General features: G+C 52.4%; 1 protein-coding gene across 3 annotated transcripts in view; it reads right to left on the reverse strand.

Annotated features, from left to right (window-relative positions):
- Positions 1-296: 296 nt before the first annotated feature.
- The window catches only part of POLR1A (RNA polymerase I subunit A), a 75,584-nt gene continuing 52,678 nt past the window's right edge, over positions 297-23,202 (reverse strand). For all 3 annotated transcript variants that reach the window (XM_023251845.2, XM_023251841.2, XM_045054520.1), the window contains 16 exons: positions 22,386-22,484; positions 21,367-21,519; positions 19,967-20,049; positions 17,845-18,010; positions 16,711-16,932; positions 15,629-15,843; positions 13,508-13,675; positions 12,448-12,583; positions 11,809-11,966; positions 7,163-7,289; positions 5,487-5,597; positions 4,605-4,904; positions 3,564-3,764; positions 2,311-2,428; positions 1,653-1,817; positions 297-1,278 (listed from right to left, as the gene is read on the reverse strand). In XM_023251845.2, the coding sequence (XP_023107613.2) occupies positions 1,178-1,278; positions 1,653-1,817; positions 2,311-2,428; positions 3,564-3,764; positions 4,605-4,904; positions 5,487-5,597; positions 7,163-7,289; positions 11,809-11,966; positions 12,448-12,583; positions 13,508-13,675; positions 15,629-15,843; positions 16,711-16,932; positions 17,845-18,010; positions 19,967-20,049; positions 21,367-21,519; positions 22,386-22,484 (2,523 nt within the window). In that variant the 3' untranslated portion in view covers positions 297-1,177. The remainder of the gene's footprint in view (positions 1,279-1,652; positions 1,818-2,310; positions 2,429-3,563; positions 3,765-4,604; positions 4,905-5,486; positions 5,598-7,162; positions 7,290-11,808; positions 11,967-12,447; positions 12,584-13,507; positions 13,676-15,628; positions 15,844-16,710; positions 16,933-17,844; positions 18,011-19,966; positions 20,050-21,366; positions 21,520-22,385; positions 22,485-23,202) is intronic.

Genomic DNA, 23,202 nt, shown 5'->3' on the forward strand with positions numbered 1-23,202 from the left:
GGGCCTGTCGCGTGTCTGGAGGAGCGGCATGGCCATGCTCCCCGAGCAAGGCATCCTTTCCCACCTGCCACACAAAGGTCCTTCTCACTGGCTTCCACTCTTCTGACTGCAGGGCCAGAAGCTGGCTCTGGAAAGGGGGACAGAGCAGGGGCTGGCTGGGGTCAGAGTAGGAGGCTGCAGGGGCTGAGCTCTCCCCCACATCCTCTAACAAGAACAGAAGGGACCAAGATGTGACTGTGCTGAGAAATCCCAGTCCTGGGCTCTCAAATCACAAATGTAGAAACCACAAACCAAGGGAAAAAACAAAAAAAACCCAAGTCTTTTTAATTTTTTCCCCTCCCAACAGCTAGTTCCAGTGATGTTTATTACTCAGCCTGAGTTGGAATAACATTAGACAAAAATAGAAATAGCCTCTGGATTTACAAAGCCTTTGTACAAGTCCTCTGACTTTTCTGTTCATGCCAGGGCCCCTTGCTGTGGTGCCAGAGGTCAGGGGAGGCTGGACGGCCCAGATGAAGCAGAGCCCGCAGAGAGGGATGCAGGCCTTAACGATGGGCCGAGAGCAGAGCCAGGAAAGATAAGCCAGGCAACTTGTCCAAACAGCTTGGCTGACGACTTGGGGTTCTACGTGTGGGGCTGAGCTGTTGGGGCCCAGCCCCGGGTACAGAAGTTGGGTGGGCAGAGGTGTGGGCTTGGCCCAGGCAAAAGGTCTTGGGTGGACACTCTACGGGAACCGTGCCCCTAGGAACCGGTGCAGCTGGGAGGGGCAGGCCATAGGGTGGCAGGCTCCCAGTTCCTGGTCCTCCAGAGCCCTCAGAAGTCCTGCCTGCAGTTAGGTGAGCTCCCAGCAACAGGACTTCACCTCCCTGCTCTGGAGGTGCCACGCAGGGGAAGGCCTGGCCACCTCGGAAGGATTGAGGGGACTCGGTGAACCTTATTCATGGTGTGAGATGGGGAAGGGCAAGGACAAGGAAGGCTCCCACTTTCCAGGTGAAGCTGGTCGAGCGGAGGCCAGCTGCTTTTTGCACCCCCCTACATCTCTGCTGTGCCCTACATGGTCACTTTGAACCACCCTGGACTCTGTTCTCCCAGGCCTCTCAAGTGAAGGGCAGGCCAGGCCCTCACCTGGGTCCTCCTGGCCATCCTGTAGGCTGGGCAGATGGTGCTGCGGTGGCTACTATCTCAGGGGCTGCTTGAGCTCGAATAGGCCTGTCCCGCCTCTGACAACTTTCCCAACCACGATGCAGGCTGAAGGGGACCTCAGCTCATCATGCGATCCTGGGAGACACAAGAGATCTTGTTAGGTGGTTGAGAGGGAAGCTGGGGGTGATGTAAGGGGTCTGGGGGTGGCGGGCGATCAACACGGAGGCTGGGCAGATGAGCCACCTCAGAGGCCAGCAGGAAGCCGAGTTCTGATAAGGTTATGTGAGGGAGCACTGCTTACAGAAAGAGAGGCAGAGCCTTCTCCCTTCGCTTCAAAAGGCAGAGGCAGCATCCCCATCTGCTGCCCACCCTCCCCAGTTGCTTCCTCAGTGAGGTTCCAACATCTCACTTGTGTGGGAGGCATGTGGAAAGGTGCCCGGGGAGCAAGCCTATTTGCCCAGAGCAGATTTAGGAGAGGGAAGACCAAGGGCACCTGCCCATGCACTGACCCATCATGGTGGCCTGCTTCAGAAACTGGAAGCTGGTTTCAAATGTCATTTGCTGCAGAGGGGAGGAGTTTGACCGGATCCCAAAACGATTCAATGGCTTGTACACGCCCTCGAAGCACATATAGTCGGCAACCAGGGAGAGATGGCGGGGATCAACCTCAATGCCTGTCACATTGGCAGTAACATCAGGAAAGATTACACAATGACAAGAGGACAGTTGCAGCAGCATCACCTGACACGAGCCAGCACATAGGCTCAGATGTAGACCCCAGGGCTCCATTTCAAGCTCGGTCATCTACTCACTCAGCCCCCTCCCCATCCCAGACCACAATCAGTCCAGCCCACTCTCCACGTCTGTCCAGTAGCCCAGGAAACAGACTCCAGACTTGCAGGACATGAGAACCTCACAGCACTATTTCACTTGGGACCTAAAACCCTGAAGGCAGGCAGGCTGGGGTCCATCATCAGACAGGAGTTTCCTCAGAGGCCAGAGGAGAAACAGGTAGAGAGGCCCCAATGACAGTACTGAAACCTGTCCTCCCTGGTCACTCTCGGGGTCTCCCACAGACCACATGCTCACTGCACCCATGTGTTGGTCTCCTGCAGAGCAGGCCCAACATGCTGGGATCTTCTGAGTGTTGTCCGTGGCTCCTCTTACCATACACAGCAAACACGTCCTTGATTTCCTTCTCAATCACCCGCAGCGCGGCCTCGATGCCATACGTGTTGGCCATGGCGTGGATGTCGTTGGAATAGAGGCGGCTTAAGTCCAGAACCTAGAAAGGGGGTAGAGACTGAGTGCGGGGGCCTGGCTTTCTGCTCCCTTCTTCAGGCAAGACCCACACTGGCCGAGCTCGCTCCTTGTCTGGCAGTCAAGCAGAGCTGACAACGAAGTGACTGAAAGGTGGCCCAGGAGTAGCAAAAGGACAGTGTAAGCAGAGGTGCAGGTTGGCCAGAAGAAGCTATTTTCTTATTTGTTTATTTAACAGATAGACTTGTCTCCTAGGATGGAGGCTTCCCTTGGTAGGTGAGGGACGTTCTCCAGCAGTGACACTTAAACTTGTCTCCAGGGCACATGGGGCAGTGACAGGGCAGCTCCACGGGGGCCCAGCTCGTCAGGGGCCCAAGGTGGCTCTGCACTATGGCAGCTCGTCCCCACAGGAGATGGTGGAGACTTTGGCCTTGTTTAAACAACCCTCCCAGGCATGACAGAGTCTGCCCTGTTGGTGGCTGGCTCTCAGGAGGTACGAGCCCACCCTGCCCTGTCCTTGGGAGGCACCCAGTGAAAGGCTCCAGGCGGGCCTGGAGGTGGGCCTCTGCAAGGCAGCTGCTGTGGGAGAAGTGTTCCAGGTAGGGAGAGATTTGTGAGCTGGGTGCACACTGGGGAGGGTGGTGGGCTACAGGGGTCCCGACACCTCAGTATTCTTTGGGGAAACACTTGTGCCCAGGGGTTGAGAGCACCTCAGAAGGTTCTCGGAGACACAGTGAAGCAGAAGAATGAAGAAACAGCCCAGACGGATGACAGACGTGCTGGTGGAGCAGGTGGGGCACAGCACACAGGTGTTTGCCAGCACCAGGCACCGGCAGGCTGGTCTGAGCCACCTCTGCTCCCAGGGCCACCTTTCCCAGATAAAATGAGCAGCTCTCAGGCCAGCGACTCCACAAACTACATCTTACAAATCTACTTTGGAGACATATTAATTTCAAGGAGAAAAAAATTCTAGCCAAACTACTCCAAGAAAGTGTGGGTGAGATAAAGTTACCGGAAGTCTTAACTAGGCTAATATGCACAGTGTATCCCAAGAAGAGGCCCCGGATAACATGGTTGGAGCCTCGCCTCCCCGTGGCCAGCCCCTGAGTCAGTGTGAGGACCTTGTCCCGGCCAGCAGACAACCTGGAGAGGGCGCACACCTCGGCATACTTGAACAGCTCTGGCAAGTTGATTCCTTCTGTGTTTAAGACAAGCTCCTTCTCGTTCTTCTTATTGGTGGTTTCATTCAGGAGGCACCTCGTGATGCCCTTTGTCGCGTAGACGACGGTGCCCTGGGCCAAGGACACTACCAGGGAGCTCATGTCAAAGTTGATCTTCATCAGAGGGAGCTTCACCGTCACCTGCAAGGGGAAGGAGGGTTGCATCAGGGAAGGGGCTGCCCCCGGCCCTGAGAAGGAGGCAGAGGGCCCCCAACTGGCTCCCTGGGTGAGGCCCTCAAAGCCTGTGTAGTAAACACCTTGGCTGGGGACAGGCAGTCCTGCTGGGGCAGATTGGCTGGGTCTGCACAGGCGAACACTGGGTGCCTTAACCAACCACACAGAGCAGCCATCTCCAGTCACCCAGGCGAAGATGACAGCAGTAGAGCAACACCTTCACAGATGCTGGTAAAAATCGTGTCTGCTCAACAGTGCCCTTGATAGACTTTCGATCACCACAAAGTGTCACACTCATCGTTTCGTGTGTAACCTGCTCAATGACTCTTATCTACATTGCTGTTTGGGAGCCACTGGACTGGGTCAAAGTGAAGGTCAAAAACATCAGCCCATATGTAGGAGCGAAGGCATCCTGACCACGCAGCCTTGGAGGGAACGGTGCACCCTGCCGTTGCAGACCACAGGCCACAGGGGTGGGGAAGCGGCGCGCTCCTGCTTGCCTCTGCAACTCTGACATCCGTCCACTCAGTAGGACTGAAGACAGAATGGGGGGATGCTTAGAAGCGCCTCCACTCCAGGGCCTGGCCCATCAGACCCGCAGACACACACTGTTCTTGACGAGTCCGAAAGTACTGGCCCGCTAGGGGTTTGAGTCAAATGTGTGGGGCAGTGATTTGAGGCAGTGGGGCCACGGTGGTCACCAGATTCTTTAAGGGATCTGAGATCATAAGGAGATTGCAACCGACTGCCACAGGCCCCGCACACCACCCGGCCCGCGTGGGGAGGAGCTGGGCAGCGGGTACTGACCTGGCACCACAAGCTCTCCTCGGTGTCGTACTGGTAGTCCTCTATGAACGGGTGGGACTCGCGCACGGCCTGCGCACGGCGCTCCACGGCCTCGGCTCCCTGGGGCTCCCTGACGCGGGTGGATTTCCGGGGCTGTGTGAGGGGGGCGGCAGGGGCCGAGTCCTCCTCGGCGCCTGAGCCCACCTCTTCATCCTGCTCCTGGGCCTTCTCGGCACCTTCCCCGGGGCCATGCCCTTCCTCCTGCATGTCCTCGTCGTCGTTCTCCTCCCCAACCTCGTCCTCCTCGCTCTCATAATCGACCTGAAAGGGGATAGAGTGCAGTCTGTGTCACCTGGCCCCTCCCTCCCATCTGTCTGGACTGTGCCTGCAAAATAAGCACCCCTGTAGAGGCCCACCAGGCCTGCCCTGGGCTGCCTCCTCCTCTCTCCCGTTGGCCCTTCCCCTGGGAATGGTGGCCTCTCAGTCCCAACTCCCAACACTCTTCCACCCTCCTTGGGCTCTCTCTTGCCCGTCAATTTCCTCAGCCCCTCTAATCTGCCCTTTGTCCCAGCAGCAGTCATGGCAAGACTGGTTTCGGTATATTTTCACTGTAAAAAACAAGAGGCAGCCTGACTTCAGCTCCTTGCAAAAGCCTCTGGGTCCCTGAATCTGATTCCATCCAGAGCCGAAGGACAGTCCTGGGATGGCCTCTACCCAATCCTGCCCTGTGAACTTCATCTTCTTCATCGACAAGTGTGCTGGGCAGGCCAGACTTGTCCCAGGGTTCCTAATGGGTTCCAGCAGGATAGCAAAGGTGTGGCCATATGTGGTGAGCAATAATCCTGCAGGTGTGACACAGGACGGATGTGACCATAGCCCCTTCACCTTGGCCAATCCCCTCACCTCCTCCTCTTGTTTCTTCTTGCGCTTGGTATCAGAGGCATCAGCGTCTCCCTCCTCGGCTTCAGCATCCACAATGTGCCCCTCCTCTTCCTCATCACCCTCCTGCTCTCCCTGTGGTTTGGGGACAAGGAGGAAAAAAGACTGGCTCCAAAACCGAGTGCTTGGTGAATCCATCTATCTACCCACCCATCCTCCTTTTCAGCTCACTCACCCACCCAGCCACCCACCTGTCTATCTATGCATCCATTCATTATACCTCCACCTGGCACCCTCCCAACCACCCATCTACCTACCTACCCTTCCACCTGGCCACCCTGTCCATCCAGTCCCTGCTCTGGGACAGCCCTGCACTCCCTGTCTCCTTCTCTTCAAGCTTCATTGTCACATGTACCACCTGCAAAACCTTGCATTTAAAAAATTTTCAGAAAAGGGGGGTGCCTGGGTGGCTCAGTCAGTTGAGCTTCCGACTTCAGCTCAGGTCATGATCTCACGGTTTGTGAGTTCAGGCCCCACGTCGGGCTCTGTGCTGACAGCTCAGAGCTTGGAGCCTGCTTCAGATTCTGTGTCTCCTTCTCTGCCCTTTCCCTGTATGCGCTCTCGCGCTCTCTCTCTCTCTCTCTCTCTCTCTCTCTCTCTCTCTCAAAAATAAATAAAAACATTAAAAAAAGTAAGAAAGAAAAAATTTCAGAAAAGGGACCAGGCTTTCTAAGTCATTAAAAGAAATGGTATAAAATATTGTTCCAAATATTTTTGTTCTAGATGGAGATGAAGAGAAAGGATTATCTTGGTGGGCTATTAAGCATTTTAAAAACCAAACATTTATACCTTTCTCTACTGACCTTGGCTCCTAGTTTCTTATAGTCTTCTTCTGGGTGACTTAAGGATAAATGGAGTAACCTTTCAAAGACCACCTATACCCATCTGTGCTTGAGTTAGACAACTGGTAGACTTCCCGGGCCAGAGACCTAGCATTCTCTCTGGTCTACCTTAAGGCCGTACTAAGTCTTCACTGCGACCCTCTGCTGCCAGCACCCCCACAGGTTGGCTACATTGGCACAGCTATTGCTATATAGCCCTACAAGCTGCTGTTGGCTCAGATGACAGTAGGGGACCTGTCCCCACACTACCCCTGGGTCTCCTTGCAGATGAGGTTGTCACCATTCCTGGACTATTTTGCCCCTAGTAGCTTTTCCCTGACTCCTTCCTTTTTTTATTACAGCAGCCCAACTTTCCTGCTTCAAAACACCTCTTCTAATTCCTGCCAGTGCTCTGTGGGCCTCGGTTCATCTGGCCCAGGGAAGTCAAAGGCAGAGCAACATGAAACCAGAAAAAGAATTCCAAAGCCCAGCAGGTACCAATACTTTCAGCCTGTCCTCAGGATAAAAATCACTCACAGAGTAGTCCTTGAGAGGAGACAGATAGATGACCATGTGCCTTCACCCAGTGCCAGCCAGACCTGCTGTCTGGCAGCACCCCTGTGACCCTATCGGCACAGCAGGTAAAGGGAGAGGTACAGGGAGATATGCGCCAAATCCAGGAAGGGGCTTGAGGAGTGCTGAAAACAACCCCAGAGCTTTTTCAGGGGAGAAGACTAAGCCAACAGCCACCCTATGGGCTTCTCAGCCTGGGACCCTCCCTGTGCTGGTCCTAGAGGGGCTCCTGGGGGACTCACTCACCCGGTTCCTCTCTGAGTCCCCAGTGTTGTCTAGATCCCGCTGGGTAGCTCTCCGAGTGTTTACGCTTCTGAAAGCTGAGGCTTTATTGTTCTTCTTTCTGATGGATTCCATCAGAATTTTAAAGAATCTAAAATGACAAGAAAGCCACACAGCCCCATTCAATACGAGCATCTCTACTCTCCCCTCCTTGCGGGTGTAGGATGTTCTGCCCAAGGATCTCACAGCCATCTAAGGGGGCATCGGGGATTTACACATGAGACAGAGATACAGCGTCTCCTATCCCCCTTGCGGTTTCTAAAGGGCACAGACAGAGCACTGCTCCACAGCCCACCAGGCCTGGTCTGCACACATGTCCTGCCACTCCTCAGGTGCGTGACTTTAAGCATGACAGTCTCTGGAGCCTTAACTCCCTTATCTGTAAAATGTGGGTATGAATATGCATCGTGCAGTCTTGTTTTAAGGATTAGAAACAACCCCCTGTCCAATAACTGTCATGAGGCCTGGCAGAGTGGGTGTTCCGTAAGTCAAAGTTGCTAGCGCTGCTGTGGCCAGAGTCTGAAAAGGACAGCAGACTCTCCTGCAGGAGGGGAGTCCAGCCAGGACTAGGACCATCCCCTGCCTGCCCCTGCAGCATCTCCAGAAAGTGCTGCAGCACAGGCCTGACAGCTCCTGTCTCCTTGGGGTATGAGCCCCAACAATTTGATGGAAGAGCTAAGATGTGCAAGAGTTCATCAGAGTTTTAAAGGCACTGATAACTTACTTTGTGGCAATAAATCATGTCGACAAGTTGGAACCAGACCAATTTAAAAGAACCAACTTGAAGCAGAGCCTGGGGGCCTTTCTTGGCCCTTTGCCTCTTCCTCCTGAGTTTTCTATTTTTAAGCTCCCTTAAGGCCTTGCCCTGCCTCCCTGCACCCCTCCCTCCCCCAACCCTGCTCTTCTTTTTTCACATTATCTCCTTCTTGCCTTTCTTCCTCTTCGGGCCAGAACAGCATGCCAAAATGGACTGCTTTTAATTATATTAAAGGATCAGGTCCCTCAGCCAGCCAGCCAGCATCCTGTACTGTCTCAGCACCTATAATGTGCGTATCATGTGCCCTGGGAGCAAAGCAAGGGTGAAAATACAGGAGTGGGGTCTTAAGAAGCAGGCAAATATTTACTATTCTTCTTTTTTTTTTTTTTAACTTTTTTTTTTAATCTTTATTTTTGAGAGAGAGAGAGGACAGAGAGAGACAGAGAGAGAGAGTGTGAGCAGGGGAGGAACAGAGAGATTGACTTGAGAAGATACAATCTAACTGAGAAGAGGGGGCAAAAGAGAAGTTTCTGGAATGCCAGGCTCTGGTTCAAATCTGGATCCAGCCAGAGACCCAGGAGGAAGGCCTTGATCTCGTCTGCATGGTGGGACATGTCCGCTGCGACCTGAGCCCACTGCAGAGAGGAGAGGAAACGAGATGGGATGGGGGTGTGGAAAGCGCTATGACCACTGCTCGTCGCCTCCCGCTGCTTCGGGGCTGCTGCTCTGACTCCTCAGACTCTCTAGACCAGTGGCTTTGCAGCCATGTCGCCCCTCTGAGGCTCCTCCCTCCAGTCCTCCATAATTGGCCCCAACCCCAACTACCCATCTGCTTCCCCCCCGCCCCGGGTGCATCCTCTGGGCTCGCTCTGCCAGCAATTTCTCCAACCCCTTTGCTACCTGCTGGAGTTGCATCCACCCCTCAAGGCTGGGTCTAAGTGCAGATGAAAGTCCCCACGGAGACCTTCCTTAATCCCCCCTTGCTGGGCATCCTTTCTGCCTAAACTGCCTCTTCCAGTGAACAAGACTGCGGGAGAACAGGTGAGAAATTGAGAAAGCTGAATGCACCCTGACAAGTGGTAGACATGTTACCAGTACGCCAGAGTTCTCCTGTGGGTGCAAACAAGTTTGCCCCTCTGTGATTTTGCCACGAGCTAGGGAACTGAAGGCGCACAATGACTGTCCTGTGAAGGTTTTGCTATTTGTCAGAATGTGGCAACCAAAAGGGAACAGGATGGGTAGGCTGCAGAGACACCGCCCATCCCACATAAATAATTGCAAACAGAGAATATGACCCTTGGCTGTTTCCAGGAGTGCCTGGCAACTGCTCCGCCACCTGCTGCTTGCAAAGTCTGACTCCCAGAAGCTGTAATTGCACACTCTAGCTTGGTCGTTTCATGGCTGGGGACAGGAGGCCAGAACTTCCACCCGACTCCAGGCTTGGTGCTCTTGTGACTTCACCGCTCCCGGCCGACCGCCCAGATAGCTTATACAAACATCCAAAGTGACAGGTGTCAGTAAAAATATTTACAGAACCTTCAATGCATACACACTGCCATCTAGACAAATGCCTCTGTGTCTCTTTCTCTTCTCCAATCTATTGTCAAATAGTCTCATGAGCCAATAGTTGGGAGAAGAGATGGGATGGGAGGGAGGGTAGGGGAGAAGAGAGAGAAACAGAGGTGGAGGAGGTGGGGGAGGGAAGGGAGAAAGGAAGGAGAAAGGTTTCCTGCAGGGGCGGGGGTGTCACTCTTTGAGAGAACACACTCACGTTGCCTCGTGGTCCGTAAGAGGTCTCATTGTGCTTGCTACGCTGCCCAAGCCTGTCAAGCACTGTCCAAAGCACACCCCAGTTCACACATTGCTCCTTCTCTTATTTTTGGCCCGATGTGCTCGAGTCAGAGTAGCTCCACCAAGAGCTACTGCACATGGCTTTGTTTATCACAGCTTTTCAAGTGCACAAGCAAAATACAAACTAGGAGCTGAAAAAGTACTTGGCTGCTGGTAAGAAGCCAGGGCTGGCCCTCATCAAGAAAAAAACTGTTTAAAGGCGATGAATTTTTCAATTCTCCAAGATAACAGAGGTAGAAAGAACTCTAAGCACAGCCTGGTACATGCCTCATGCTGACCTACCTGCTCAGCAGGCAAAGCCCTAGGTGAATAGAAACAGGGCACACTATCCAGCTTCGCCTGCTCTTGACAAGTCTCAAGAGGCCATGTGATCCTAATTCCCATTTCTCAGAAAAGGGCTGCCTGGCCAGCACAAACATGCGGCGCACTTGGGAGTTCTGTTCCTCCCTGTTAATTAATGAGCCGGCAGGCTGGAGACACGTCTCTTGTGACATGGCCCAGCGTCTTGAGAGCACTGGGTCTGCCTGGTAAAAGGAACCTTCTCCACCCATGTGGATGGTGATGCACGTATTCCCCAAGGCCCAGACAGCGACAACTTCACTTGGGCTCATGTAAATTGTGACAACTTCACCCGGGCTCATGTAAATTGCAACAATTTCATCCGGGCTCATGTAAATTGGGGCAGGATTTGCCCAGTGGTGGCCCCTTTCCAAGGGGATGACTTCACATCCAAGCCCATCTATCACGATACCCACTGTCCTGAACACCACATGGTTAGAGGGCTGGCCTGAGGCCAGCTTACATCTTCAGGTCAGAGAGAAGAGGGCCAGTGGCAGAACAGCCGCTCTCTCCTGGCCACACTACACCCAGTGTGGGCGTTGCTCAGTAAAGGTTGGTGGGATGACTGAAAGCAGTGAACTCTGCTTCCACTCTGCCCCATTGATTCTCCATTTTGGGGAGGCTCCAGGAAGATCTGAGAACTGGTCTAGATTAGAGGCAGTGGTTGGTGGTCTGTGACCAAATCCTGCTGACAGATGGGATCTATTTGGGCGTCACCAAGCTTTTGAAAATGTATGAATTAGTTGCTGATATTTAAAAACTAAGAGGCTTATTTATAAAAGCATCAACAAGCAACTAAACAGCCAAAGACAGAAAAAAAACAGGGAAAGAGGCTTTTGTTTTTTTGAATTAGGAGATCAGGCCACTGTGGCCCACATGCCTGTCCTGAGGCAGGTTCTGTACTCTCCAGCCTGCCAGAGACCTCCCGGCCTTCTTCACTGGCCTGTTTCCTGCTGGGCCCTGCAACCATTTGAGTTTGCACGGCATGATCTAGGGTCCGCTGGTGAGTCAAAAGTGCTTCGCTGGCTCTTCCTGGCCTACCCCAGCCCCAATGTGTCGACCATCCTACTCCTGGGTACTCAGTGTGGTAGCCTGTGCTTTTCAAGTGTCCAGCACTAACTTGCACTTGAGAAAAAAAGAATGTTCATTCTCCCTACCAGAAGGGAACCAGAATTTCTCTGTAAGAAGTTGCAGGTAACCCCAGCTTAGAATTGGGGTTTAAAGGCAGCATGCTATCAGTATACTGCTCATTATTACACAGACTAGAAATGTATTAGGAACAACATTATGCTGCCTGGAACATCATGTCAAAAACCAACACCATGTGCTAGTCTGACCTTACAGTGGTACCCTGTGATGGGGCTCCCTCCTCCTTCCGGTACCTATACTTCCATGTCTTAAAGCCTCCAAACCCAAGACGACAAGACTCATCAACCAGAGAGAAGGCAAGTTTTCACGGAGTGGTGCGTGGTTAATGCAATCACACCCACAGGCCAGATTAGCAGTGAGGTTTCCAAATTAGGCTACAGGGCCTGCTGTTTTCCCAAACACTGCCCTTGAAGGATCCATTTAGAGAAATGCAGCCAATCTCCAGGAGTCCTACAGCCTGGAGCACTCAAGGGCAATGACAAAGTCAAACAACAAATGCGGCCTGAGTGCTAACCTCGTTTCCATGAAGTGCAGGATGTCCTCAGGTCTCAGGCACTTCTCCTGCTGGTAATGTGCACGTGGCAGGAACTGAAACCGCAACTGATACACCTGAAACTTGTCCCGTTTTTCTCCAATACAGAAGGATTCCTGGACATCAATTTTCTCCAACACCTTGAACCAGAGGGACAGAGAGAACCTAACTTGCCTGAGTCCCAGGGGACTGTACATGACAGTCATGGTTTTGGGAAATCCAAGGGTTTAGAGGGAGAGGGGGAGGGACCACAGGCCCAAACCCCAAAGGAACCCCACTGAGTTCTGCCAGTGTGAATCCTCGGGGGACAGGTGCCCACGGCTGGTGGGTCATTTCCAGAGGATGGCCCAAGGCTGCAGGGAGCAGACTCCAGCAGGGCTAGTAAGTTACCGCAGAAAGCATTTTTATTTTTAAGGCATGCGAAAAAGCTATAAACTGATGGATTACTTCTAAAGCTTACTGGTTCATCCCTCCCTGCTCAGCACCTGGCAGAGAAAGCTTCTCCCTCATTCATGGGAGTCTGAACCCAGGGTCTCAATGGTCAGCAAATCTGTTCTTCAGAGATGGAAGATGCAGGAAAATGCCTCCACCCACTCTTAGCCAGGTCCAAGAGACCATTACCTCCCCTAAGCACACTCTGGTGAGCTGCTTCTTCAGGCTTTTTACTCTCTTCAGTGCTTTCTTGGTGTTGAACACGGGCACGCTCATCATGGGCGTCTTGATGTTGGCACTGGCCACCATGAGAATCTCTCTCAACCTGTCACAGAACATGGGCACATCTAATCGTAAGAGGTACCCAGATTCCCTATTTTTGCGAGGCCTTTCTTATCAAGATATTACGGCTCTTCTGGGATCTGAGAAGCCTTGGGATATTGCAAGGAAGTACGCTAGATCAGAAAGTCCCAGCTCTGGCCCAGTGAGTGACAGCAAGTGACCCTCCTATCAATTTTCTCCATAGGAGCATGGGCTCCTCAAGGATAGGCTAGTATTATTCTTGTTTCCTATCACCTGTGCCTTACATACAGTGGGTGCTTACTAAGAGCTTATGGAACAAATGAGAGATGCAAGGATGATAAAGTTATCACCTATAGTGCTCCTACTGGATGCAGGCACCATGATGCTCCTGGCCTTGCCCCTGAGTTGTCAGCCCACATGGTCCAACTGCATGGTGGGCCCTGGCCTCCGCCCTTCCACAGGTCAAGGATCCTGAGGTTAGGGAAGTTGAGGAACCCCAGTCTCTCTGCTAAAAAGTGGCAAGGTCAGGCATTCAATGCAAGTGAGTCTCCCACTCTTTCCTCTTGTCCAGTGGCCATTACCCTACAGATGTGTACATGTACCGGAAGGGCCACTGTGGGTTACGTTCTAGGTGATTGGTGCCCCCAGAGTTAGGCAGCCAAGTGCATGTGGCTTGTTAACAACCTCTGCTCCTGAGTCCCGACCCCAGAAGTGTAGCTTCACAAGTGTCCCAGGTCACGGATATAGGAATTGGCAGAGGGATAAAGAGAGATTCCAAGAGGCTTGGGCACTGATCCAACCATAGAAACCAGTTGGGCCCCAGGAAGTCCAACTCTAATCGCCATTTTGGATAAGACGCCCCCCGCCCCGCCCCCCACTGAATGACTTCCTCCCCAGGAGTGGGCTTAGGAAAGATCCCACGCTATGCACCCATGTAGCCCCGTACCTCGGAATGCCCAGAGTGACATTCATCTCGCCTCTGCCAGCAAAGTGGAAAGTGTTCAGGGTCATCTGTGTGGAGGGCTCCCCAATGCTCTGGGCAGCCAGTAGGCCCACGGCCTCACCTGGATCACATAGTGAGCGCTGCCACTTGAGCTGCAGCAGGGTCCTCAGCCTGGAATGGGGTAGAGAGGGGGGCACGGCTAGGAGCACAGACACCACCTGTCTGTCTGTTAGGAGCTGTCAACACCACCCAAAGCCAGGGTGCATGGAGTATTAGCTCTCCCTCTTTCTGGGCTTGTTTTCCCTAGGCAAATGATCCTCCTAATCCTTCAAATCCTGCTAGTGACCCTGGGATGTCCTAAATTATGCAGTACAGATCTCAGCTGGGTGGCTGAAGTGCTAGACATCCATGCTCGGACCGTTCGTGTTTGCTCCGAGAACACCAAGTTCCCACTCTGCACCAGTTACCGTGAGTCCCCAAAGCCGTGAGTATTTCTGAGCTCGCTCTTCACGTTTTCCTTCCATTCTTTTCTCCCCACCTCCCCCTGTATGAACTAGGAAGGCGTTCACTGAACTATTATGGGTATATGGGGTGGGGGAAGAAGGGGGGGATTGCTATCTTATTCGGTGCAAATGACTCCAGGCCACATGGGAAGTGCGCACACTATACAGTTTTGTAATGTATTAACTATTCTTCCTTTTAGAACAGTCACAGGAACATTTTATTTCCCCAGCACATGGAACCAGGAAGGGGCTTGACACAGGAAGACTAACTGGACGTACATGTGAACGTAGAAAAAGTAGTAACGCTACATTTCAAAGCAAGTTCCTTTTAAAAGTGAGACTTCCCTCTAACCCGCCATGTCGTCTCTCCCAGTTACTTCAAACCCGTGAGGTCTGAGTACCTATCAGTCTTCCTGACAGAAAAGAACCTTCAAATACCTCCAGAACTTTAGAGATTCACCCAGAGCTTGCTGCCTGCTAACAGGTCCCCTGTGAATGCCACTGAGGCGGAATCACCTCCCCATCTTAGTCCTACAAACCCAAATGATGCCACCCTCCCCCTCCAGGGTTCATCTCTCCCCACTCCCAATATGGCACTGCCCGTCCTTCTGAAGGTACACAGCCAGTGTCCTGAGCTGCAGGGAGAAGGGTGAAGGGGACGAGGGCATCAGGGTCTCACTCTTTCAGGGAAAGCTCTGCTGGCAGCTGTGATAACCCAGCATAATTTATTCTGACCGGGCCTCTCTGAGGCCTGACTAGAGAAGTCACATTAAAGGGCAGAGAGAGAGCCCTGCTCCTCCCCTCTGGTTCCTCCACTCATGCATTTGCCTTTGCTCATTTGCCTTTACCGATTCCCAACTTCCGCCTGCAGGCCCACTCCTGGACTCGGCTAGTCTCCCCGAGCAGCCGGGCCAGGGCCTACACCTTGGAGGTCTTCCAGCTTTGCCGGCCAGGCTCAGCGAGCTGAGTGCAAAGGATCCCCTGACAACCGCTCCAATACCAACCTTGCAGCAGGCCTCCCTGGGGGTGCTTCTGATGTTGTAACCTGATGTGGCTCGGGGCTGGTACCTGCCTAGCTTCCCACCTGCCTAGACCACAGGGTTGGTTTGTTTGTCTATTTATTTATTTATTGGTGAACGAGTCTAAGCTGAGGACTGCACATGCTCCTTCTTTCTTAAGACTTCAGAATCCAAGGCTCAAAGGAATATTAGAGTAAATCAGATCCAACCCCTCATGAAAGGCTGAGCCATAGGGTCACAGGGCAGAGAATGATTTGCCTTGGGTCAGAGTTAGAAGCTGCTGAATGGCGAGCAGATTCCCTGACTCTCAATTAGCCATGGCCACCACACCAAACTCAAGAGAGAGTCATTTCTGCAAGCTTCCACCCAGGAGAGCATTTTTCTCTGTCCTGGGCCAGGCAGGGGTGTCCATTCCTGCCTATTTGCCCTTGCCTGTCTTGGAGCCCTCTGGGCCTGCAAGGTGTCCTTTCTATTTTACTTCCCTCCCTCCTCCTGGAGGCTCGAACTCAGGAGGCTGCCCTCCCTCCCAGAGTAGGTAAGGAAGGAGCCCGAGACATAGACTCTCCCTCTGCACGTGCCCTGTGACAAATCAATGCCATTACCTGTCAAGAGAAAGCTCTGATTTCTCATAACTCTTCTCTGCTTGAGATGCCCATTCGAGACTATAGTCATCCACCTTTTTTTCAAATGTTTCCGACACTGATGCAAAGTAGATGTCTGGGCGCCAGATGGACAGACTGGGGTCTGGACAAGCAGCCGCCTTCTTCTGGTATTTCCTTCGACTCTGCTCATCTAACTCACCCCACATTCTCAATATCTGAAAGGAAGGAAAGGCCTCAGCCACGTGGGGGGAAACCAGGAATGGGCCTATCTTTCCTGGGACATCCAGTGGGATAAGGAGGATCAAAGGCACTGGCTCCAAATGAGAGTAGGGGAAGGAGACAGAACCAGATGACAATGAGAAATCCACCCCAACATTTAGGACAGGGATAAAACAGAATCCATCCTGGCATGCACGAGCCCGACCATGACTCTCCGAGGTCTTCATCCCAGCCCACTGGAACACAAGCAGGGTGACCAGGAAAGTCACTGTCCAAACCGGAATTTTTTTAGAGTAGAATGGGGAACTATCATTAATAATGTTAGGTTGAAAGGCAAAGCCAGGACCATCCTAGGGCAAACCAGGACACGGCTGTCCCTCTTTCAGGCTTTCACACACTTGATGCCCCAAAACTACCCCACAGCAACTGCTTCAAAGTGTTCCCCTGCCTCCTGGCTCCCAGCTGTGTTTGCCTAATGGGAGGCTCCAGCAGCAGAAGGGAATGTGGGAGGAGAGCAATGCTGGGCATTTATCCCCCACCCTCTCTAAGGGGCCTCTGAGTAGGCCATGCCTTCCTACTGCCCACAGCTACCTTCTCCACTCCTGGTGGCTACTCTCCCTGTTCCTGCCTACCTGGGGTGGTGAACACCCAAGTTTCCAGCCCCAATCGGTTTCCCCAAACCCGGCCCACACCCTTGTGAAGAGTACCCTCCTTCAGTTCCTATTTGAGGGCCATTTGTTTCCTAACAGTGAAGAAAGCCATATTACACGATTATACCTTCTATTAAGAAAACAACCCATTTCTTCAATCCCTGAGGCCTATATGCTCCAGGCACCGGGGACACAGTCACCCCCCCAAGTCACCTGGTGAGTCCCAGGGCTGCGGCCATTCTGGTTCCCACCCTCAAGGTTCAAGGCTTTCACGGCTGCCTGAATCTTCTGTGAATAATTCAAGAAGGCACCATTTCTCAGCATGGTGTTGGGATGCCTGCTTTGCCATTTTTTGATGGCTCTGAAGTGGCGGAGAGCTTTTTGGGGATCTGCTCTGGATAAAACTTCATGGAGATGCTTCGATTTCATTATCACCTAAACAAACAGACAAACAAACAAACCAACCACAGACATAAGACCAAAGAGATAAGGGCATGACACAGGGCCAGGTCATACAACTTCACAGGCCCAAGACATGTGGAGGCTTCACAACGCCTCTCATAGATGCTGAGCACCTGCTGCTAAACAGGGCCCTCACTGTGTATCCTGGACTTGGGAGCTGGTGGTTCAGGAGCTACAGGGATAACAGGGGACATCCCAGCATGTTCAGAGCCCCTGCAGAACCCAGGGGAGTTTCTAGGGAGAAAGGAGGAGAGAAAGTGATAGCCAAAGCTGTGGGACAGGCACCAGGAGAGAAAGGAGCCGGCACCGGAGTGCAACCTTCAACACTGCCATCTGCTGCATGACCACGGGCAGGTCCCAGTGGTTTCAGTATCGGACTGCACAATAGGTGACTACTCAGTTAATGGTGATGGTCATTCTTGGAGTGGGAAGGCATGGTATGAAGATCACCAGCCTGTGTGTCAGACAAGCCTGGGTCCAGACACTGGCCCTGCCACACAGCAGCTAGTCACTTCAGCTCCAATACGCCTGGTCTCGACTGTAAAATGGACAAGAATACCTACTTCCCCAGGTTGTGGTGAGGATAAAAGCACACGCTGCCCACAGTGCACTTTAGCTTAGGGCCCAGCACGTGGCAAATGCCCCCAGATGGTAGCTGTTGTTCCAGAAGTACACGTGTCTTTCTGCTATCTCATGTGATGAAAGTCCCCTGAGGGGCTATGAAAATGTCAAATGTTTTAAGGCATCGACCGGTGCTTTGTAAACCTTTTCCCACTCTGCTTTTCAACAGCCACCTCACTGCGTGGCAAAGCTCAGGGTGCAAGGCCCACCATGCAGCTCCGGGCCCCACCACCTCCAGGCACCAGGTCTGGTCAGGCCAACTACCTCATAGTTGCTGGCGAGGAAGGGGAACTGCTTGGGCTGCAGGAACTGTGTCTTGGGGATGTCCAGGCCGTCCTCCCCATACAGGAACTGTACCACGCTGCCGTCGCTGTCGCGGACTGTCAGATCATACTGGACGACCAGCCCCTCCAAGTGCTTGATGATGCACCTGCAAGGAGACCAGGGCAGTGGACGGTGGAAAGGGCAGCTGGGCAAGGCTCCGATGCCCCAGGCTCTGTGCTACAGCAGCTCCTGACCAGGGAGCTTCCTGATAGTTTTCTGGGAGGAGGAAGTTGCAGCCGCGTGCGCGAGAGGCTAGCTGCCATTGCTTGGCCCTGGCTCCCAGATCTGGCCCCAGCAGCCGGGACTGCTGCCTGCCTTTCACTCCCCTGCACTGAAGAGCTCCCCAAGGACCAGCATCAGTGGGTCCATAAGGCAGGTAAGGCAGGAGGGCTTGCTACCCACCCAATGCCTCTCCAGTGTGGTTAGTCCAGATATTTTCCAGGGAAACTAAGGACACATTCGGAACTAAATGCTGATGTGCTAACCCTAACCTGGTGCCCTTTTTCCTCAGTGCTCCCAGTAGTCAGCGGTCTCCCTCAACCTCTCTTCCTACCATCTGGTACTGGCTCCTTAGCTTACCTCTGGCCACTCTGCCCCTGTCTCTTCCTGCCACCTTAACAGGAGGTTTTCTAGGAGCCACTGTTCCCTTAAGCTCCAAGGACAGAATTCAGTGTCAGTCACCACTGTCTTCTTGGCATCCAGCCCAGGGCCTGGTGAGGTTGGTGCTGAGCACCACTTCCCCTCTGCTGCAAATGCTGCAGGTGCTGCCTGGAGCCCTCTGCTCTGCTCTCCTTGCCCGCAGGGCCCTGCTCTCAGCACCAGCAACGGCCCCACAAGGCTGTGCGTCCAGGCCTCTTCTGAACATCAGGCCTTGTCTTTAAAGGTCCACGGGACATGGCTGCTTGAATAACCTCCTGCTGACTCCTCACGCCACACGTACTTTCTTTCTCTTCTCTGTCAACTGTGTCTCTGAGCTGTCACTCAGGCCTGAAAACTCAACTAGGTTTATCTGCTGCCTCTCTGCTTCTTCCTCCTGCGTTTCAGCCAGCTGCTCTACGTCTTCACAACGGCTTCTTCCTTTCCATGGCCACTCTTGGGGTGCAGCCTTCCAACGTCCGGCTAGAAGTCCACCATAGCCGGGCTGGCCTCCTCCGATCCATCCTGTCTGAAGCCCTGCACGGGACCTCCCCACCACAACCCTCCTGCGGAGGCTTATGTACTTTACTCCGATGGTGACTGCTCCTCTGTTCCAACAAAGACCCTCCACATCTTCCCCCCAGCGTTATCTAATTGGCCTCAGGGACTCCCACCCCACACAAGGATCCCCTCACCCCAGACTTATTTGATCATTTGTTTTCTAGCTTTTTCTATGTTATACACGTATTGTTGAACGATTTAAGAAATGGGAAGTGGGGCGTAACCCTTGCTCACGGAAGGAAACGGCCGTGTGATCCATGCCCGAGAGGGGAACTCGCCCAGCAGTGCTGAATGCCGGCTCTCCACATGGTGCCGCCAGCTCGGCAGATGGCTTTCTTGCTGCCCCACCACCCAGGGTTGTCCACCCCAAACCCACCCTTCCCTTTCCTGGCCCAACCCCATGGGCTGCAGCCTTGGCAGTCAAGGGGGAGGGGACCATAGTAAGGAGTGCAGCTTTGGGGAATCTGGAACATAGCAGCAGGAGAGAGGACAAGGCTGGAGCAGAGACAGGAAAACCTCTGAGGGCAGGATAAAAGGAGTTCTGCCTCCCTGTGGGGTAGTCACCCAAGTTCCCAGAGAACAGGACTTAGAGCCAGGCCTGAGGGGGTGGGGGGGAATAGTGTGCGTCCGCAGAACACAGGGGCCCTCCGTATAAACCTCTGAGCTCACTCTCTACCAATCTTTTAGAAGGGGAAGCTTATCTGCATTTTCTGTCCCAGGCCACCCATGGCCATTTTTAAAAAGTTTTTTCACCCAAAGGGACTATAAGTGAACCGTCACCGACAATGTGAAAGATGACAACGTGGAGGTGACTAGTCCTGGGACACAGACCCCATCTAATAGGGGCAGAGCAGGTGCTTTTTACCTTTGGAGATAGCCGGAGCGGCTGGTTTTCACGGCGGTGTCCACCAGACCCTCTCGCCCTGCCATGCAGTGAAAGAAGAACTCCTGTGGGAGATGCGGGGCCGGGCCCCAGAGGTGCCCGTGAGGAAGGATGCTTCCTGAAGGGTGGTGCAGGCCAACAACACCACAGGCAGCCTAGTCAGATCTCCTGTGGCTCTCGGCCCGAACAGGTCCGATGGCCCCAGTGGCTTCTGCCCTCCCCTGTGGCTTACCTTTTGCGCTACCTTGCCAGGAGCTCCACCTGCACCCATGCATTCCACCCTCAGTATTTTATCCCACACCGCAAACCCCACTTTCCAAATGGAAATGGCACTTGGGCTTTATCACTCTTCCATTCGGTCCACATCCCTGAATTCTGCTTCCAACAGTGTTATCAGAGGTACACAGTCTTTTCCAAACGTTTTAACTAACTCACCACAAGAAATACACTTATGATAGTAATCAGCAAACATGGACATACAGATAGAAAACTCAAAGGAAAACTTTAGGAAACTGTCCTATCCCTTACTTGGATGTTTTCTTCACTACCCTGTTCTGTTTTATTATAAAGAAATGACAGTCACTATCTATTACAGTGATTTCATGATTCACTAAGGGGTCACAACCAGAGTTTAAAAAGTTCTGGTCCGTATCATCTCTCCTCCATCCTTTGTCAGAGGCCATGGGTGGTCACTGGAAAACCCATGTGGGACTGATGAGCCCTTGGAGCAGTTGGTGGCCTTGAAACGAAAGGCCGGTCCTCTTCACGACCTGGATTTAGTTGTCTGATCTTGCAGAGATGCACTAACCAAGGAACAAAAGGTACTAACATTCAAAAAGCCATTTCTGACAAGTGTGAGGAGAAAACCTTTTCTTAGGGGAGAAGTCTGTTGCTGACCAAGAACTAGACATTTGCCACAGCTAGTCAATTTTCCCACCATGAAAGAGGAGCCATGGGAGGTACTCTTGGTGGGGGTGGAGTGTGAAATAAATCTCTGTGATGTTCCTTTTGGCAACAGAGGGCACCCTGGTAAGGGGCATCCCCTCTCTAGCTGCTTTCAAAGTAGGGAAGACAGCATAGAGAGGGCATATGGCAGGAAAAGGCGGACCTAGGATTGGTCTTACCCATCTTTTCATTTTTCAGCAAACACTTAGCACTCATGATGTTCCAGGTGCTGTGAAAGCTCTGGTGTTATAATGCTGAACATGACAGGGTGGCATCCTTACTGTCCCTGTGGCCCACAGGGTCTAGTGAGGAAGCAACAAATGGCTTGGCATTTATTACTCGATTGTCCTTGCTCCAAGTTGTTGGTAGAGGTCACAAGCCTCCTACCACTGAGCCTAGCAATGAGAAGAGGCAAGAGGAAAAACCAAAATACATACAGGAGGCTTGATACCAGTTAGGAATCTGCCAGTGACGAAGCCGCCAGCCCTGGGGGTGAATTCATAAGGCTCAAAGCAGGGCAGTGACTTGCCAGATGCCATCAGGGGGGGTCTCCGACCTTCCAATTCAATCTGGCCCAGCAGGCATGAGATCTGGAGGAAAGGAAACCCAAAGGAGAGATCCACACATGTGTTAATGCTGCTTCCTGGCAGAGGGAGGGAGGGCTTGCTCTCGAAAAAAAGCTGCGTGAAAACTGGATTTTGACGGCCAAACTAGATTTTCCAACTAACCAAAGGCGCTCATGTTTCAAGAAGAGAACTGCGCATTCCTATTGCTGACTGATCAAGATTTTAGTATTTGGGGTCAGTTGTAAATGGACGATGTTTGCAAAAGAAGACATGTCTCAGAACCATTTGGTGTTATACCCAGAAGGGACCTAAGGGCCTTAATGGAGAAACTGAGGCCCACGAGAAAAAGTAACTTATTGTAATCCTTAGACTCTAAGGACAAAAGAAAATAAAACCACCTATTAATATTCTTGGTGGGGGGTGGGGAGGAGGGCAATGTGTCTGGATTTCACTCTAGTCAAAGTGAGGCCTTCAGCCTTTTAAACCCATTCCTACACTGCTCTACACCGTCATCAAGACTTTGAAAAGAAATGTTAACATTTGCAAACATGCTACAAAAGTACTGCAGGACCCCGAGGAGGTAACGGGCCTCAAATTAAGGGTAAAGAAACCTCTAGGACAGTGCTTACAATATACTAAAAAATGAAGAAAGCAGACCATGACAGGACCTCAGATAAGACTGATTACACACACGCACACATTTATATCTGTGTTTGCTTCTAACACTGATGTGCTAACGGTACTAATTTCTATATGCTTTTATATTTTTTAGTACTTGCCACGTTTTATATGGCACATGGACCCTTTTAAAATCAGAAAGAAATCTGAAAATTGCCTCCTGCAATCACCCCATCCCTCTGGCAAACCAGCCAGTCCGTCTTTGCTCACACCTGCATGGTGTTTACAGTTGAACCTTTGGCTCCAGATTGCACCATCATCTGCAAGTTGTTCTCTGGGAACTGTCTGTGCAGGCCAAATGGCATGCATGCCTGCAGATTAAATAAAGACATCAAGTCAGTGACTTCACTCCCATCTGAAATCCCAAATCACAAGGTAAACCTGGGATGCGGAAGCAATAAATTCAGACTATTTATCTAGAGATAAGGGCCAAATCCCACTCAAGGTAAGAAGTCTCATTTGGCAACCATCCTTTTTGCTAGAACTCCTAGATACAAGTCTAATGATGAGGGCCCCCACGTGCTGCACCCTCCTGACACCCTCTGCCAAGAAGCTCAAGGCTCTTGCCACTGGCAAATGGGAATAAAAAGGGAGAGCTAGAGGGACCAGCATATCCAGTTGGTGAGTCTAAAAAGGAGCTGGCTAAGAAGAAAATTTGAGGTGATACCCTTGTGGATCTGCCCAGCAGAGCACAGCCTCAGTTCCTGCACACTTGGCAGTGAGGACCAATGCCCGCGACACACTCACATTTACCAACATGCTGCCCTAGTACCACGTGGGAGTCTGGCCTTGGCTCCAGGGCCAGCAGACATGAGCAAAACCCTCTAGGTGGAGCCTGAAGAGGCGCTGGGAGGGGCTCAGAGTCTATTTAAGCTTCTACTAGGATTGCAGAGACCCAGACCCACGTAGGAGAGATGGGGCGGGGGGAGTGGGGGGTGTGCAGTGGGAAGAGAGTTGCTGGTGGGACAAGAAGTGATTCTGAGGTGCTTCTGAGACCACACCCCAGCATTCTTAGTCAAGCCTGGAAGC

This window comes from Felis catus, chromosome A3, assembly GCF_018350175.1.
Source record: "Felis catus isolate Fca126 chromosome A3, F.catus_Fca126_mat1.0, whole genome shotgun sequence".
Taxonomy (NCBI): Eukaryota; Metazoa; Chordata; class Mammalia; order Carnivora; family Felidae; genus Felis; species Felis catus.